General features: G+C 40.3%; 1 protein-coding gene across 3 annotated transcripts; it reads right to left on the bottom strand.

The window, feature by feature from the left end:
• Nucleotides 1–3,948: 3,948 nt before the first annotated feature.
• On the bottom strand, nucleotides 3,949–11,160 carry LOC306934518 (eosinophil peroxidase-like). 3 transcript variants are annotated; one of them, XM_079517114.1, is made up of 16 exons: nucleotides 10,978–11,160; nucleotides 10,204–10,403; nucleotides 9,884–9,940; nucleotides 9,199–9,286; nucleotides 8,897–9,081; nucleotides 8,680–8,812; nucleotides 8,403–8,532; nucleotides 7,889–8,095; nucleotides 7,301–7,661; nucleotides 6,750–6,910; nucleotides 6,403–6,661; nucleotides 6,104–6,274; nucleotides 5,624–5,861; nucleotides 5,204–5,400; nucleotides 5,031–5,084; nucleotides 3,949–4,870 (listed from the first exon to the last, which is right to left on the bottom strand). In XM_079517114.1, the coding sequence occupies exons 3-16, from the start codon at nucleotides 9,936–9,938 to the stop codon at nucleotides 4,455–4,457; spliced, it is 2,655 nt and encodes an 884-aa protein (XP_079373240.1). In that variant the 5' UTR covers nucleotides 9,939–9,940; nucleotides 10,204–10,403; nucleotides 10,978–11,160; the 3' UTR covers nucleotides 3,949–4,454. The 3 variants fall into 3 exon arrangements, with proteins under 3 accessions (XP_079373240.1, XP_079373239.1, XP_079373238.1); XM_079517113.1 differs by having other exon boundaries at nucleotides 10,204–10,329; XM_079517112.1 differs by lacking the exon at nucleotides 10,204–10,403.
• Between the last annotated feature and the right edge of the window lie 8,044 nt (nucleotides 11,161–19,204).

Below are 19,204 nucleotides of genomic sequence, written 5' to 3'. Positions count from 1 at the left end.
TACACCCGCATGAGCACGCAACAATTAGCTTAAAGTCAACTAATTGGAATTAAAGATAACCTATTGTAGCTGACAAAATGCCACATTTTTGCATGGAAAAGTCTTAGCAGGACAACTTTAAGTTGTACTGAGACGTTATTTTTTTGTGGAAATTCATGTATTTTGGTTCATCATCATCCTACTCTTTGAAGTGCATGCGCTCGCGGCAGCTTGGCCGTCTGCTCTTCATGAACAATGCGCGTGCAGTGATTGAACGCAGTGATTCCACTGAGGAGGCATCCAATCAGTGTCACGCTGCTACAATGGACGTCTGCTGCATCCATCCATCAATCTCCACCGGCACTATACACAGTACCAACATCTGATTGGCTCTCATGCCTCGGCCTGACAGGGTCAAAAATTATATCAACAAACCAGACTGTCGTTACGGCAAATTCAAACTGGCCAATGATGACATTATTGGTCGTCCCGTCCCAATAACCCTGCAGGGCAGGCTATATATTAATTGAGGGCCTATATGTTTTATTCTAATGCTGAATTGTGAGTATTGAGCAATATCGATCTCATAAAATATTTCAGCCTCTGACATATTGCTATATATTTCGTGTATAGGCCTATAGGCCTAATGTCTTTTCACACACATGGTTTTGTTCCATATTGTTCCTCCTTTTTTGGTTATTTTAACGTGGGCTATACAAAACTAAACAGTCTTCTTGTGTAATAGGCCTATACGCATGTATAGCATGTATTGATGCAGTAACCTTATAAAAAATATTTTCCGTTTCTGTTCCACTGGCGTTGAAAAGGAACGTTTTTTTCCTCCCTCATGCTGGCTCCTGGCCCCTTAGAGGCCATTGTCTCTGTTTAGAGTTTGAGCGCCTGAACAATGAATGTAAATCTCCCCCCTTCGATCCCGCCTCAACCGACCATCTGCCAGCGCGGGACACAGTCAGATGTTTCCCCAATTATGAGAACAGTCTTGCGGAATCCTGTCACTGAATCTCCGCCCTGTCGCCGTGTTCGTTCTCCTCTTCCCTGGTGTACGTTGACTCGTTTTGATTGACAGCTCTACTTAACCCGAAACCATGAAAAATCTATAAATGCTGAAGGCAGCATGTTGACACAAATCTGCAGGGTAAAATTCCTTTACTCCCATCAAACAAGTATGGATGTTATTGTTCAAGGAAGATGCGTTCTTAAAGTGTATTTGATGAGAGTTGTCAAGAAAAGACTTGCAATGTTGCGGACGCAAAAGTTAACCCAGGCCTACACGCATCCTGTGTGGGAGTTCTCTCTTCTGTTCTGACATTGGCCTATCTTTTGCAGAAACATAAACATCTTACTTTATTTGTGTCTCAAGGCTTAACATTTATTAGATTTAACTTAAGACCATTGCAGCTTGTAAACGACTTCGTTTTAAATGATTGAAATGTCATGTCAAACAACTTTCAAGGGTGCATTGGTTAGCTCTTCAGTGGATCCCTGCAATAAATAAATAAATAAATACACATAAATATACACAGGCTTCATTTGTTAACCTTTTCTTCCAGATTTTTCGGCTATACAAATTGGGTTGCTACTTGCTATATATATTTGGAAATGATGTGTCAAGAAATTGCTTAATGCTCTGGGGACACATTATTTTCCATCTTATCCTTTAGCTCCTTAAAGGACCACTTCACCATTTTTCAACCTATCTTTTTCAAACTAATAATCATGATAAAATGGCACAATTTTTTTCTACTCAGTCTGTGTCATATAGGGCTGTGGGCAGTTTAGAAACCGTCCTCCAGTGACATCATCATTAGGCAGATTTTTTTTAAACAAGATTTATTTTACAAAAATGTTTAGATTTTCATTATCGTGAGAACGATGGCTTCCATTTTAGCATTGCAACTTTTCAGGACTAGAAAGCCTGCAGTTTCTATTAGCTTGTATTCCTCATCGATGATGTCACTGCGCCATTCTTTCATGATTATTAGTGAGGACCTATAATATGAAAATATGTTGAAAAGTGGTGAAGTGGTCCTTTAAATGCGAGTGTTTGTGCAATGTGAATTGGTCTATTTTGGGCTAGAAAAAAAGATGGCTAATCCATTCGTGACCTTTAAGAGATTATGCTATATCTATGAGTCAAAATGTCAGAATTTACAACATGGAAAGTTTTTTGGAAGAACTTTAGATGGTTTCGTTTATGTCTTCACTCTGTGCAACGGCTATCACGGCACGGACCACGGTTCTTCTGGATGTATATCTTTGTTTTGCCTTTGTAATTTCGTGAAGCGGATACCCAGGCGAGAATGAGGATTAACCGAACCACAAGCGTCTTTCTAATCAATTTAACCCACTGAGACGGTCAGCGCGTGTTTGGGGGGTGGGGCCAGGAATCAGTGACTGCTAAACAGAACAATAGGGTATCGTGTGCCACTCTGCCTCCTCAGAATTCCCCTGCTCCCGTGGGAGTACCAGCTCCACTCTCTGTGGATGGCAGTCGGTCCACGGAGGTCACGAGGGGCGTGTGGGGGGCGGCCTGTAGACGCAGCAGCTGGTTCCCGTCCCTTCTTTCCACTCTGGAGAACAACAGAACTAATGCGACCCACCACGTCCGTATATCGATCACCATATATTGCGCTCATTTATTTGTTTACTTTATTTAAGCAGGGCTGCTGAGACCCCGGGGAATATCGGCACCCTCAATTAAAGTGGAGCATGCCCTATAGTTTCTATCATGCAGGCTACCATTAAAAAAATATACATCATTTAAAAATAAATAAATAGATATTGGGTTTGAGTGGCGATTCTGCAGGGCTATGCTATACTGATGTGATGATGATGGCCCATGCTAAAAAATTAAAAAGACAAAAGCCTCGAACATCTAGGCCTAGTTGAAAAATAGTGTGACAAAATCTTGGCAATTAAAATCAAAACTTCAGAAAGGTCATGTGTCTTGGTTGATAAACTTAAGATAGCAAACTTAAAGCATACAGGCCTGGAGGCTGGATGATTCATAATATAGGCTACAATGCTGGAGTGGGAGTCCAAGGTTTGCATTAATTGAACTTATACTTTTCTTTTGGAGGATGAGGAGAAAGCTCAGCTTGCTTGAGTCCAGCTTAATGTCAGCACATCTCATCTCACCTCTGTCTTGAAACAGCTAGAAACAGAAGAAGGCAAAGAGGCTGAGCATGAGCTATGTGACAGGTGCTTGTTCGGATGTTTCTCAAACCACGATCAGTGATTCAAAGTATTTCAGTTTTTAACAGAAATGCGGATCTGCAAAGTTGCCTGTTGGCCGATGCCTAACAATGTGAAAAGTTCTGCAGGGAAGAAAAAAAAGTCTTTAATAAAATGTAATGTTTTATTTACCCCTTTCTTCTTTGAGGGTAGAAAGGCCTATAGGACTAGACCTATTTTGTTTTCAGGTGAATAGTGAAAATAGCCAGGAGTCCCTGTGTAAGCTTGTAGATCTGCTATTTTCGTTGATTTTGTTTTATTCTTTGAAAAGTTTGCTTACAATTACATGGCCAAAATATGCCAGACTGAATGTGGCTAAAGGAATTTTGATAGGGTTAATGGGGGTGTGGGGGAGAGAGAGAGACCCCAAAGACAAGTGATCAAGAATTAAAGTGCTCGTCGTGATTGCTTCTAGATCAGACCATCACAGAAACATCAGTTAATTAATGCTAGAAACAGAGTAGCCTACATATTGAACAGTAGTCTGCTTCTGCATCATGTAGGCAGGGCTTTGTATAGGCCTGTATTTTTAGGCCATGCACAAGTGACCCAAAGACATCCTCCAGTCCCCGGTCTTGCTGGTTACTAAAATATGTATGCACCGCCCTCTGCTGGCGTGTGGCTTAAATTAATAAGTGAATATTTTGCCCGTCAAACCCCTGTCTCCCACCACTTAATGGTTTTCAAAACAATGAAAAAACAATGACAGTGATATGCAGCAGACATTGTTTTATTTTACATCTGTTTCATGATATAAATTATAATTCAATCATTTATGCTCATTCATTCAAGTTTCAGAAATACATTCAATAGTCTAGTTGAGATCACATATAGCGGTAATATGTTACATTAATTGTAAGCTGTAAAGGAAATATCCTTTTTAAAGAAGATATAAATACTGAGGACAACAATGCAGAAATGAAAAAGGAATTCCAAAAACTTCACAGATCAGAAGCTGATAAAATAGTTGAAACCTTTCATGTCTTAGCAATTAATGCAAAAAAGGAGGCAAAACAGGTGTTGTTCACTTCTTTCTATAACCTGAGTAAGTGTTCATTAAGTGCAACAATAAACAACAAAAACAATAATTTACTCTTTCTTAATCAATATGACAAATCAAATTAACCTTTACAGATTAATTTGGATCCATTTACACTCTCTGAGTTACATTCACTGAAGAATTGATTTGGGTGGGTTTCATTAAAATTCAGAGCGTACATCTAAATCAAGTGGCCAGAGAAGTAGCTGTCAGCTGTCAAGCCATTGCCACCATGGTTAGCAAGCAGATAGACCATGTCTCCTTCACTGAGCTGGAGGAGAGTGCCCCCACTGGCAGAAACAAAGCCATTCCCTGCTGCTGTGGTGAAGGAGTGCACCACCACATGTCCGTTAAGCATGAGGTCCACATTTCCAGAATGCTCGGAGATAGTACAATGGAAATCAAATTCATATACACCTGGAATCACACAGGTGAACCGCCCTGTCTTGGTGTTGTAGACATCCTGGGCATTGTAGATGACTTGTTTGAAGGGGATAGGCACGCCTGCTGTGGGGAAGTTATTGGCCAGTCGTACAGAAAAAGCAACTAATTCAGATTGACCAGAGGGCCCTGTTGCACCACGTGCTCCTCTGGGTCCTGGGGTGACAAAAGGAATAGTTATTAATATCACACCAACATAAAGTCACCATTCTGGCATTTTTGCGATATTGCAGGTATAAAGTTGTATCAAAGCCTATTGTGCAAAGCTATAAAAATGATTACCGGGTAGCATATCTATATTAACTAGTGGTTATACCTTGTGGTCCAGCCGGTCCTGGTCCTTGCCGATCCCCAGGAAAGCCATTAGGACCTTGATTTACAGAAAACAAGTTAGAAATCAGAATCTCTGCAAAAAACAAGCATTAATCAGCTTAAGACGAATACGGCAGGTCAGAAATGGATTGTGGGTTAACATATTCATTCGCCTACCTTCTTGCCATGGACTCAGGTCGAAGGCAGGGATGTCTGCACAATTGGTGTAACCCGACCCTCTGGGTCGGTACAGGAAGGGTTTGTTTGGGACCTCAGTGATGCCAGTGTTGTCACAGATGATGCGAGCAAGAGATGTATTACGCAGGGAATCTCTCTGGTTTTGAGTGAAAACTCCTGGGTTCTCCCACCACAGTCTGAAATGTCATGAACTTGTTTTTAGAACCCCTATGAATGTATGGCCAGAGTCGATGTCTGCAAACCTGTATTTCATGTATTTAATGTAATTTCAAACAATCCTCTAAAATCAACCAAAAATCATAACATTTTGTATAGTAGTAGATTTCAATAATAATGTGTGGATGTCACAAAATCCCAATGCACACCTGTGCGCCTTGGGAGCCATAGCTCTATGCTTACCTGTCTCCCTCACGAATCCTCTGGAACTGTGTGGCGATGATGCAGGCAAACAGGGGCCCTGTTCTGCCACCGCGGACAAAGGGCTCAGAAATTCCACCCATCCACACATCAATGTTGTCGGGAGTGCCATATAAGTCGAGAAGGGCATCGGCCAACCTGGTGTTTCTCATTACTCTGGCCAGCTGAATCCTATTTCGGGGCTGTGATAGGCCACAAAACCCGCGCCATTTATTGTAGCCTACATAGAGAGAAGACAGTGGGTAATTGTTGCATTCGTGAACATACTTTAGTCACTGTGTCATGAGTTTGACCCGATGAAGAGCCTTGGCTAGAAACATTGAAATTGATTAAATTAGATTGGAGCAGATGTATGTGCAGGTTTATTATTTTTCTTCATTATATGTCATACTTAGAAAAAATAAATGGTTCAGATATGCTGATATTATATAATTTGGAAGGTACTGAAACAGAAGCCCATACTCGGAAGTCCATGATCTCTGCCTCTCTGTAGGTTGAGAGCGCCCAGGTCAAGAGCCAAGCGAGAGTTGAATTCAAAGAGTCGATCCCTCAATTCATCAACCAACATGTGGTCCTGCGTGTTCAGTTTGGCCTTCCGACCTACCAGTCCCCTCAGAATTGGGTCTAAACCACCTTTAGAGCACCAAAAATGTCATTACATTTTTTTTAATTAAATAACTCGATGAAGATCTATCAGATTTACACCAAAATAGTGCACCTAAAGTTATATGAAGATAGTATTACAATGATGTTATTCATACCTTCAAAGACAGCTCTCCATGGTGTGAAAAATGCTTTGTGGAGCAGTGGGCTGGGGAAATCGGGATGCTCCTCGTATGTCTCATTGAGACGGAATACGAAGGGCTGAATCATCAAGTGGGCGAATCGGTAGGCAGCTGTTGAAAATACGTTTGCGATGCTCGGGTCCACACTTTCATTATAGCCAGGGTAGTTAGAGAGCTGCCTACTGATGAAGTCTGGGCCAACAATGTGTAACAAGTAGTCCCTAAAGACGATGACCTGGTTGAAGAGAGTTTCAAATATTGAATTACCACTTCATCCATAAAGGGATGATTGTTTATGTTCATTCCATTGTTTGCTTCCTTACCTGCATGTATCCTCCCATAATCTTACGGGCTTCCTGGTAAAGTCTTTCTCCACTCCACTTGGGATTGAGGATGGCCAGGGCACGTGCTAGACGGTTGTGTTCACGCAACATCAGCGTGTGCATGGATGTTAGTCCGATGTTTTCATTGGAACGCTCATCACCTAGGAGACAGCGAGAGCAGGTTATACTGAGTCTAAACACAAGTGGCTGTGACACTTAACTTACAATAAAGGATACATGGAACAACAAATTAAATGCAGTTGATCAGTGTTTGTTTTGTAGTAATTAGACATGCAGTGCATGTGTGCATTGCAGGTAACTACAACATGAACTTCTGGGTGGGATGGAAGTGTGTGGTCGAGGGGGCAAGGACGTGGGTAGATAAGGTTTGGGTTTATTGGCATACAATTTTATCTGAAAACTGTAATGAGGTTTTTGTGACAGACTGAAAATACATAACAAGAAAGTGGAAGAAGAGAATAAAATCATCCCCATGTCATATACAGAGTAAAATCTTTTTTTTGTACACAGGATAGTCTGTCTTCACTCACCAGCAACGAAACAGGGCACCTCCTGGGCATTGCTATCATTGGTGATCCTCCGTCGTGTGGCACACATGTTGGCAGCCATTTTACTGAAAGGTAAGAGCTCACGGCCGTTGTCATCAAACTGGGTGTTGACCCTCATCAGGCCCTCGTCAGTTGTGAGATTGCGGAGGTTTTGAGCTTTGGCATCATCTGCACCATAAACCTGGCCCACGTCAATGAAAGCTGTGAGAGCGTTCATCTGCTCACGCACAGCGCTTCCACCAAAGAAGTGCCCTGTGTTCCCAGAGCCACAGGCTGCAGATGAACGGAAGAAGGGGATGCACTCGTTTGAGTTATTGCCAAAGCGGGGATCAGTTTCGGGGATCTGCAGGATGACACATAACACGTAGGACTCAGAGTCTTGTACTATAATGTACATTTATGTGTGTGTGTGTGTGTGTGTGTGTGTGTGTGTGTGTGTGTGTGTGTGTGTGTGTCTGTGTCTGTGTGTCTGTGCTGCAAAATGGACCCAGAAGTGAAATTCATATTTCATACTCAAGAAGTTACTGGGTAAATACAGTGCAGTCACCACTGTGATGCTATCATACTGACCAAGATTGGGAAACAAGGCTCTGTGCGATCACAGGTCTTGTCACAGTCGATGCCGTCATTGAATGAACGAATGACAGGAGAGTGAGGGGTGAAGGTCAGGTCATGGTCAGTCCACTGGCCAAACATGGTCACCAGGTGGGTGTAGATAGAGTCACTCTCCACGTCCTCATTGGCTGTGCGCAGTATATTGTTGGACACTTCCCTCACCTGAGCAGAGGCAAGAACGTTAGTGAATGTGATAAATACACAGTTACACAGTTTATGAAAGGTCCTTTCAATATATAGACCACGTCTGTATTATTATTTTTTTCCCCACATTTCCTGTACATTTGTTCTTTAACTTAAAGTAGGAGAGACATGGAGACTCCCGTTACTGAACAAACATAACAATGAGTACTATTCAGAATATAGAGCAATTTAACACATATTTTAACTCACTTACCCTACCTTTAATATTAAACTAGAGGAAACTACACTAAACTGAACTAAATAAATGTACAGTGTTGTATTATACCAAGGGAAGAAGGCGCCTATTAATTCTTCGTGCAGGGTCCCAGCCTATTGGCAGAGAGATGTCATCCTGGTACTCAGCAGGTAGCCAGCGGGTAAAGGGTGTATTGGACGAGCCCAGACGGGGGTTATTCCTTTCAAGGAGAAACGAGACATTAGTCACTTTATGTGTATACAATACATTCTTTAAAATCTTGACATAACAGCAAAGGTAATTTGTTGACATTGTTGTCAGTGATAGTGTTACAGATTGTATTGCTACTTCTATCACACAGCCTCACCTGTTGTTGCAGACACTGGTGTAAGTTCGAAAGGTGTTCAGATTTGGAGTTGTTCTGCAAGAAGGGGGGCGAGCTCTGGCAGAGCAGCCTGTTAGGTCAGCAATGAACATCAGGTCCTCCTCAGAGATCAGATCTAAAACAGAGGTGCAAAGGGTCAACAACTCGTCATATTTACCAATTCCCAGTAATGAGAAATACAAACTGCAGCAGAACCAACCTGTGGCATTGATGGAGCGCTTTTGAATGTGGTGAGATGTCAGAGACCTCTTCTGGATCAGTCTGATGCTGGCGTCCATATAGTCAGCAGAACGCACCACTGTGCGGGTAGCTCCAACAGGCTGCCTCTCCAGTCGTAGAATGTCTGAGGGGTTAGCTGTATTCCTCCTGACGCGGGCGATCGTTCTGCATTGGATTGGATGGCATGAGAGAAGAGACGTCAGTACACAGACATCTGGCCTTGGTCATCATGGGATGCTTTGAAGCATTTCTTTCACAGTATTGAAAAGTTGGTATACTCACTCTCTCCTGGAGTATTCGTAATCATTATCCACTTTGATCTTGGCTTCTTTCACAGCATTCTCGATGAAAGTCCTGCTCAAGCTTGATTCTGAGCAATACAAAAAAAAAAGTATTTCAGTTCTCTATTTTTATGTTGTCAGTTGTGCAGCATAATATTTTTTTAATTGTTTTTATTTATGATTATTGTTGATTGTTGTTCATTATTGTATTGATGTTCAAATATTTGTGTTATTACTTTTAATTATCTCTTGTGTACCATGTGTGTAAGTGCTGTTATTAAAATGCTTACTATAAAAATACTAAAATACCTCAAATACAAAAAATTATAGTCATACGTTCATAAAGCATAATTAATAGTAATTTCATGATACAAATCAATAATTGGTTAATAATTGATTTGATGTAAGGTTAAAACTGTAACACCAGTACTCAACATTCATGTATAGAGTATAAAACACTTGCATGCAGTTTAGTGTGATATTGCACTGCTAAGGTTATAAAATACATCTCTCTTATAGGTGGAGGAACATTATTAAGTCTTATGCCCCGGAGAAGAGCATCAGAAAAACAGTACTACTCTAGATAAAGACGTATATTTCCTTAACACAAAAAATGTATGAAACAAAGGATTTGTTTCCTAAAACTCTTCTATAGAAATTCAAATATACCAACAGATAGCACTCACCAGCATGGCTCAGCATAACCAGACCAGCAGCCAGCAAGAACAGAAATCCAGTCATCACTGCAAAAATGAGGATTCTGTCACATTAATATACAGACTGCCTGGACACTATCAAATTAACTCAAGATAAGTGAATATGAAAATAAACCCAGAACAGTAAAATACTGAGCCTGTGAGAGGTCCCTTTTTATACTTTCAGTTAAATTATCATTAATTTAAAAAATAAAATAACCACAAACACTCTTCTTCAGCAGAACAAATCACATGATAGAAAGAAAAGTCAAAGAAAATATTGGGTCAAATTGAGCCCATTTCTTCTGTACCTGCAACGTCCTGCCAGCTGTTCCTTCAAGAGAGACCAAAATGAAACACACACTATGTAACGATGGCACTCATCTTATATACAATCATGGTCTGAGGAGGAGACGCCTCCGACGCAAATGTGATGCCTGAAGGAAAACCTTTATGTTACAAAGACAATGAAGGCATTTCCTCCTTCCTCATTCCTCCACCTGTCTCCATCCTGTCATGCAAAGAGTTGTCTTTTATTGGAAATGCACAATGTCTAGAATGAAGACACATTTTTATCCCTCATCTTTTCCCCATTGACAGTATTCAACTTTTCCATAGTTTCTTGTGTGTTGACTGAGCTGTTTTAGCCACAGATAAATGCATTGCTATAGTATTATGATGTATACTCATATGGCTTCCAAACTCGTCTAACCACAATGCCACATTCCATCACATTTCCAGTAAAAAATAATGCAGTGATGATATAATAATGCCTAGAAGCAATCTGACTCTGATGTCCTCAAGGCTGTTCCAGTGTCCACACAGATGGGTGTTTTGACATTTTCATTTGTCTGTGTGAGTCTGTACACTGAAATTTCAATTTAAATGGTTCTTTAAAAAAATAAGATATTAAAGTTAGTTCAAGTTAGTTTTATTTAAGGTAATGTCTTAGAATACCCATTTCATTAAAAAATAAATAAATTAATATAAATTCATTAAAAAAAAAGAAAAGAAAGAAAAAACGTCAATGATATTGCATTACAAAGGACCATAATTAGTTATAAGATAAATGGGAGTAAACTTACAGTATTTGCCTATAGACCAATTATTTGTTTACAAACATTGGGACTGGGTCTGGGCGCACGGGTGACTGTTTTATGTAATCAATTCCCAACAGATCTCCAAACCTGTTGTTTTGGGGAGCGCTGGTTTCAGTCCATTCAACCTCCTCTTGTGTGTTGGCTAGTGAGATGCACCCTAGGAGACATTTATACTTCAAAGCGCAACAGTGTTGCGCACAGAGAACAGCTGATATACAAGCAGTGTAGAGGTCTGCGTGCGCGACACCATCGCGGGACGAAGCATCAATATACTTGATGATGGGCTGCAGGTGCGCGTGCAGCCATGGACAAACCACAGGCTCTGCTGCCGTGATCATGAGCGCACCTCCCGTTCTTATGACAGCGACTGGATGTGTGGTTTTGAGGACAACTGTTTTGAATTGCTATTATTGTTCACACACAACAGAAACCAATGGATTATATATTTAAAGAGTGAGAGAATACAATAAAAATCCTAGTCATTCTTCCTCCACACTGGGAGAAAACTGAGTGGTGCAACCCCCCCCCCCCCCCCCCCCCCCACAACAGCGCCACTTTTGCCCCTACTGGTACTCATAGTCACACACATAGGTTAACACGGACATTGCTGTGGACTCAAAAACAGCATCTGAAAGTTTGATGGGGCATTTATTACACGTGAGTGCAGTTAGAACTTTTCCATTGCATCTTATGAGAGGAAGGGTTCTTCTGCTGCCGGTATGCGCGCGCATGCTGTTTCTTATCAGTGTGACGTCGTCTGTTAAGGCGTCTATACTATTATCTAGTGGTAAACAAGGATCCATGCTATTTGGCAAGATATTAGAGAAATAATAGAACTGGCACATCCACTGGACGGCAGGTGCAGGACCAACAGTGAATAAGGCAATATAGAGTAGCCTACAGGAAGACTGTCGAAACGGTAATCTATAATAAAGCCTTGACTGGGAGCTTTACAAAGTTGCAGTGTGCAGACTTCTATTTTTGGCATGATATACCTTTTGAGGCTGTTCAAGCAATGAGCCAATGGTTAAGATGTGGCATGGATCTGTCAATGTTAAGTTATGGTTTTAAAAGCATACCAACAACATGACTAATGCCAGCAATTTACCGTAACAAATGCCAGCAACTTACCGTAACAAAGATTACTTCCAGTTTACTTGCCTTCCTTCACGTCTTACAAGCGGAAACCTTTTTTGTAGCAGCTATAACATGCAAACAAAAATAATATAATAAAAGACAATGATGGCCAGATATATGATAGGAACAGTGCAAAGTACTCCAAAATGCAGAGAAGATACACATTTATGACATGCGCAAATGTAGCAATTTTGTTGCACATCTAACTATAAATGCGCCACGTCTCTGTCTGCATGTGTGTGTGTGTGTGTGTGTAATGCAAGTATAGGCCTATACAGTATACACGCACGCACACACACACACACACACACACACACACACACACACACACACACACACACACACACACACACACACACACACACACACACACACACACACACACACACACACACATGATCTTAAAGCCAGGATTCATATTTAGTTGTGAACCTTTTTTCAAACACTACGCCTTTCTTCAACTTGATAGACTGAAACATTTTTGATGCACTTAAGAACAGGCACATTACGATAAAACAGATAAATAAATAAATAAATACATATAATCTCCTGATTCTCCACGTTACACTGACTAACTGTTTTAATAAATGACTTAATCTGTTTGGGCAGTGGCTCTTCACATTGTGAATTATAATCTAAAGTATGTAATGACAAAGTTCAAGCGATTGGGATCTTGTTTATACTACATGGTTCTGTATCATTTCCATTAGGAGCGCCCTCCTCCTTGATCTGCTTGACTGGCAGAATGTGGCAGTGTATATTTTAGGCTTCAGGTTTCATTTGAGGGTGTAGTGGAGGAACCTGTTGTGGCCGGAGACACTGAGTAAGACAACAAAATGAACTGGAAATATTCACTTAGTAATTTAATAGGATTGTCTGTATATTGACTTTTGGCAGGTTTTGTGATATTGTATATTTTCCCCTCTGTTAAAATTGGTAACGTGTAAGAATCTAGATGGGGAAAGTACTTGTAGGGCTTTGAGGGCCCATAAACACAAATTACGTGTGTGTCACTACCTCCTTTTATTCAGATAATACTCGGATACTACTCAGATGATGATCAGTGTGAATAGAATCAGTCAGAATGTGTAACACAATCAGTTTGATATCAAAAGTATTAGTTGTAAAAATATTTGAATTATATCAGCAATATATACAACTTTGATGAGTGGCAGTCATTCAACAGAATATATTAAAAAGAAATGGGAAGCAGAACTAGACATAGAAATTACAGAAAAAGATTGGGTTCATATGTGGAAAATGCACCAATCATCTACCAATTCACGGATATGGAGGGAATTCTCTTGGAAAAATCTATGCAGGTTTTTTATAACACCAAAAATTAAGAGCAAGCAGTTGCAACAGATCATGTTGGAGGGGTTGTGGAGATTAAAATTGAGTCTTTTTGGAAAGTGATACATGATCAGGTACAAAAGGTGTTGGGATATGAGGTGCCTATGAAGTGTGATGTTCTGTATTTAGGAAACTTGATGGGGGGAAAGATACGAGGAGAGGATAGGTATCTGGTAAACATTTTATTGGCGGCAGGAAAGAAGGCTATCACAAGGAAATGGGGACAGAAGGAGCCTCCAACACAGGGACAATGGGAGGAGTTGATTCAGTAGATACAGCTCATGGAAAAACTGACACATCGCCTGAGACTGCAGGAGGAACAAATGGAGGACAAATGGTCCAAATGGACAATATTTAATGACCTGAGCATGAGCAGCGAAACTGTGCACACACACACTCCCTGGTTGCCAGAGCATGGTCCTCCACCAGGAGGCTGATTTTTTGCAAAACACAAATATTTTTGACATCACTCCGATACATTTTGTAGGAACCGCCCTAGTGTAGTGGTTAGAGCATATGCCTTTCATGCGGATGCGGAAGGTTGAGGGTTCGAGTCTCAAGTCTCCTGAGGAGGCGCGTCTGAAGCCTGTCCTGGATGGGGTATCCGACCATAAAAACGAATCCACCCCTATATAATTTGTCCAAACATCACGCAAATCGGTACACAGCATCTCCATAGCCATTAAACGAATCCGGTCTTTCAGATTTTTGAGTGGTGCAACCACTCCAAGGAACAGCAATGTCCCTATGTCCCAACCTATGTCCTAAACTATGTGACTATGTCCTAACCTATGTGACTATGTCCCGATGTTTAGAGTACCAGTAGGGGCAAAAGTGGAGCTGTTGTGCTAGAAACAGAGAGAGAGAGACATAGTGTTTCACTGTTTCCTGCTAATTACAGAGAGAGAGAGAGAGAGAGGCAGGGGGAGAGAGAGAAGGGGAGGGGGAGAGAGAGAGAGGTGTCTGCTAAATGCTAATTCCCCCACACAGTAACTCTGTCATTTCTCGACCGTTTCGGACACAGGGCCACTGGAACCGGGCTGGCACCCTGGGCGTGTTTCTGTGGGTCTGGAAGTTCCGGGGACCCACCGGGGGCCCCCACACGGAGTTGCACCACTCAGTTCACACGGGTGTGATTTTTCATACTCCATCCTGATTGGCTAAGGGCAAGGAAAACCTTTGCCTTGCATATTTCACATCTGCCTTTTATAGCGCCACTAAGAGGCCAACTTATGTAAAACACATTTTTGGATATTACTCCTTCAGATTTTATCCAAATTTCACACATCGATACACATAAACACAACATTCCACAAATCATGAACACAGTGTCCGATTGCAGTGAAACTGTGCACACAACTATACTAGGCTGAGGAAGAAATTATACTTGACATTTTTCAAATCAGCCTCTTGGTCGCATATTCACCTATAACAGCACAGATCTGGGTAAAGATTTGTATGCACACTCCCTAGGCCAGGGAAAACGTTAAGAGCCACCAGGAGGCCGACTTATGTGAAACACATTTTTTTATATTATATATTATATATTTTTATATTTATATTTGTTTTATTTTAGTCCTTCAGATTTTATCCAAATATCACACAATATAGTCATGTGATCAAGACAGATCTGTCAGATTTTTTATATTTTAGTGTTGGCTAAGATTGACATTTAAAGTTTGCAGTTGTGGCCCGTTTTTAATAAAATGCCTCAAATCATGAGCAATCCAATTGCTGTGAAACCTTTCATGCACTAGGCCTATAAGAAATTAGACACATCACTATGTTTCCAGCTAAATAAATCAAAGTGATCTCTATTTTTGTAGAATAATCTCATATGTTTCTGGGTGACCTGATGCCCCACAACATTGTCCCTGACATTTTCACCTGAGAGTAAGTGTAATCATCCTGGACCACAATGGAAACAAGCCTTTATAGGGCTTTTTGTGTTATCCTTATAGCAAACATTATCCTTAATAAAGTATTAAATTAATCAGTAGCTGAAAACACGTAGCGGTGTAACGATACATTTTAACACATTCAGACCGTAGGACGTGTACACACGTCATTTCTAATCCAACCGTAGGTTCCCTTGGATGTGTACACACGTCTTAGAGCTTTTTTTTATTGATAAACAAAAAATAAAAATTCATTCATTCATTCATTTTTATTTTTTTTGGTTGGACTCTTCTTCATGGGCACTGCTGTTCACTTCCTTGTTTACGGCTCAGAAATAATGGCTTGTATCTCCTAATCTAGAGAACTCTCCATGGTGGAATATTAATGCTTCTAGAGAGACTTAAATACAACGCACAAGTACTTAGTATTGATACAATTGATTATTTGTATTGCAAAACGATACAAAGTCAATGTTGCTGTTTACAAATCGATATACTTTGATTCTTGAAATTAAAATTGTTTTTTCAATGCAGTTACTATATCGTTACACCTCTAATGTTTATTGTTTAGAGACTTTAACTGGAATGCAGTCAAGTCAGTCTTCCTTTTGTACTTCTGTTTTGTGCCATGCGGGAAAGAAATAACCTCACTGTTGTTCTGGAACATTTGTGACGCTGATGCTGACAGTAATAGTGATAGCATGACAAGTGGATAAACCAGTATGAAGCGTGGCAGAAAAAGGTTAAAAAGTTAGCCTATACAAAGGCTTTCCATGCTTAAGTTGCAAGCTGTCATCCGTCGCATCTGCAACAAGATTTACTACTATGATGACATGACCAGGAAACAGAACCTGACATTCTGAACCTGAAATTCTAATCGTACACGATCTAAGTTCAGTACAAAGCAGCATCAACATTACAAACCTTACAAATAGCTAGTCCAAGAAACATAACAGTAAAAAATAAAAAATAAATAAAAATAACAGCAAGGAAATTAATGTTCATTTAAGGTTCATATACATCCAGAACTCATCTCATGTCTCTTTCATTTTGCTTTCTGCATTTACCCTGCCCAACTATATTCATATGATTATTCATTAGGTTATTTTGATCATTTCTTCATTCCATTCTTTAAACCCAAGTGTTCTGGGGACCTTCCAATGACGCAACAGTATTCTGGCAGCGGTAACAAGTGCAACCTTTATAATAGTGAAATAATTTTTAGATGCCAGGGACAGCAGTTCTGTCCCCTAATAGACAGAGCCGCGGATCTCTGGGCAACGTCAATCCCACCCATTTCTCAAGGAATTCCAGTAGGCCTACCCTACACTAGAAAGGGTATACTATGCGACAGTCCCAAATCATATGCATATATGTGCCAATTTCTTCTTTCTTTCTTTGTGTTATTATCCGCGATTCCCATTTTAAGTAATCTAGTCGGTGTCAAATAATATCTATGAATAATCTTATACTGAAAAAATGTCCCTCTTGCTTCTGATGTAGTCTGACAGCGCATTGCGGGTTCGAGTCCCGATCCCTTTGGCCTTTGCTGCGTGTCACTCCCCATCTCTCTCTCCATTTCCTGTCTACCTACTGTACTATCAATATAAAAAGCATAAAAAGCCCAAACAAAAAAACAAAACAAAAAAAATCATCTTTGTGGAAAATGAAAGAAATACATTAAAATAAATACATTTATTAAATTATTCAATCTGATATGTCTCAACATTTTACCACACATCAACGGACCTCTAAACAACACAGAGCCAAACTCAATTACACTTCCACTATATGGGAATGCTGCAAATGTTACTGTTTGTGGCAAAAATGTGATTTAGTTTTTCAGAATTTTCACCAAATTAGGCACACATGCTCTCGTGCCTCACTTGACAATGACCGTCAAACAGGGTTTTCATACTCCATGCCGTTAGCCTGTAATTGTGGAGTCGCTGCAGCAGCAGTGACACCACTGTAATATCTTAAGACCAAAAGTTTGGCACCTAACTACTCCTACACACTTTCACTTGACATGTTTGTTCATCTTACTGTGGAATCGTGTGTGTACACATGAATATTTGAAATGTTTTGCCATTTTTTAGAGAGGCCTATTTAACTTTTAAAACTTAAATGATAAAACTTTGGACCCTCCCTATTCCTTCATACTTTCACAGAGAAACTCAATTCACAGTTTAAAAAATTGTCATTTAAAGGGTAGCAACAAACACTGTAGATTAACATTGCATGAACGTGTAATTTTGACACCACAGATATATATTTTTAGCTACATCACCAAGTTCACACAGGTCTGCTCTCCGATTTGATCTAAGCTGTGTGATGTATACATTTTGAGTTAAATTTATATCAAGCCATGTCCCTGCACTGTAGCAATTAGTACAACTTGTGATTCATAGCCTTTGAGTTATTGCAAAGTAACAAGTACTATACAAGTGCTTACAATGCACAGTACCATTTTGAGGTACTTTTACTTTAGTTTCCATTTTTGCTACTTCTACTCGGGCACGGGAGAGGCCTATTCATAGTTTGGATTTTCGGTGGTGATGTGACTACCGGAGCGGTGGTTTGGATGTCGCCAATGTTGTGGTTGGATGAGCGGTGGTGAGTAAAAACAGAGAAGGGCTGGGGAGAGCGGTGGTTTGCTCTTCACCGCGGCTCAGTGACGCCATGTTGTAGTTGCGGTGGTCACCTCACCACCAAAAATCCAGACTATGAATAGGCCTTTAGAACCATGAATTGGAGGTTCCCAGTTCGTCCCGGGCACCCCCAGAGTTATACTTAGACTATTCGAAAAATTCCAATCTACAATGTTATGCGTTATGCGATTTGTGAACTTGTCGATCTGCTATTTTGGATAAAGCTTGATAATCTTTGGAAAATGAGTACTTTTACTTAGGTACTTAAAGTATATAGAGGGTATGCACGTGACATCATCATCAAACCCGGAAGTTATGCAGGAACGCCTACTGAGTGGCAAAAAACTACTTTCTGACCTTGACAGTTGTATTTGATTGCATTAAATGATGTTAAACGACATTAAACTCACTTTGTCACTAATTTTGCCACTCGATTTCCCATTCACTTTATGCATGTGCATACCCTCTATTGTGATGCCTATCTATTGTGAAGAGTGCACTCCTGGGACCTTCACTGCATTTGTACTATTTATACTACAATTGTTTTTGGCTTGCAGCGACCCCACATTGTTTCTTCAGGAACAATATTTTCTAGTTAAATTCATGAATTTTGGTGCGGACCTATTTCTTACAAAACAAATGCAATATCCATTCATCCCCAAAATGTAATTTTAGAAGGCCCTTTAAGAGCGCACCTCCTTTCACTTCTGCCCATAGGGCTTGCATGCGTGTGATTGAGCTCAGTGTGGTGACATCCAGATTTGTTTGTGAGTGTGAGTACGTGTGTATGGTTGAGAAGGAGTTCAGTGTATTGTTGAATGCTGTTTATATTGTTTTATTGTCTATTGATTATTTTATTTTCACAAACTTAATTTCAAGGATCTCATTTCAAGGATTTCCCCCATCACATTACCAAAGGAAAATACTCCTGCACACCTATGGTATCACATTACCAGAAATGGACTTTCCTAGTATGCTCAATTGCAGCTATTAATTGTGTGATGAAGTCATAACTTTACAACAAGGAAACACAACAAGGAACAAACAAATGTAAAGGTCAACTGTCGTTGGATGAGTGGCATCAAATGCGTTATGTCCTGCTTTTAGCCAGAAGACAATGGTTAAAACTGGTATGTGGAAGATGAATCAATGAACAACAATGTCTTATTGTCT

This window comes from Electrona antarctica (assembly GCF_951216825.1).
Source record: "Electrona antarctica genome assembly, chromosome: 12".
NCBI classification, from domain to species: Eukaryota; Metazoa; Chordata; class Actinopteri; order Myctophiformes; family Myctophidae; genus Electrona; species Electrona antarctica.
The sequence above is the reverse complement of the archived record's forward strand: the minus strand, read 5'-3'. Positions and strand labels throughout refer to the sequence as shown.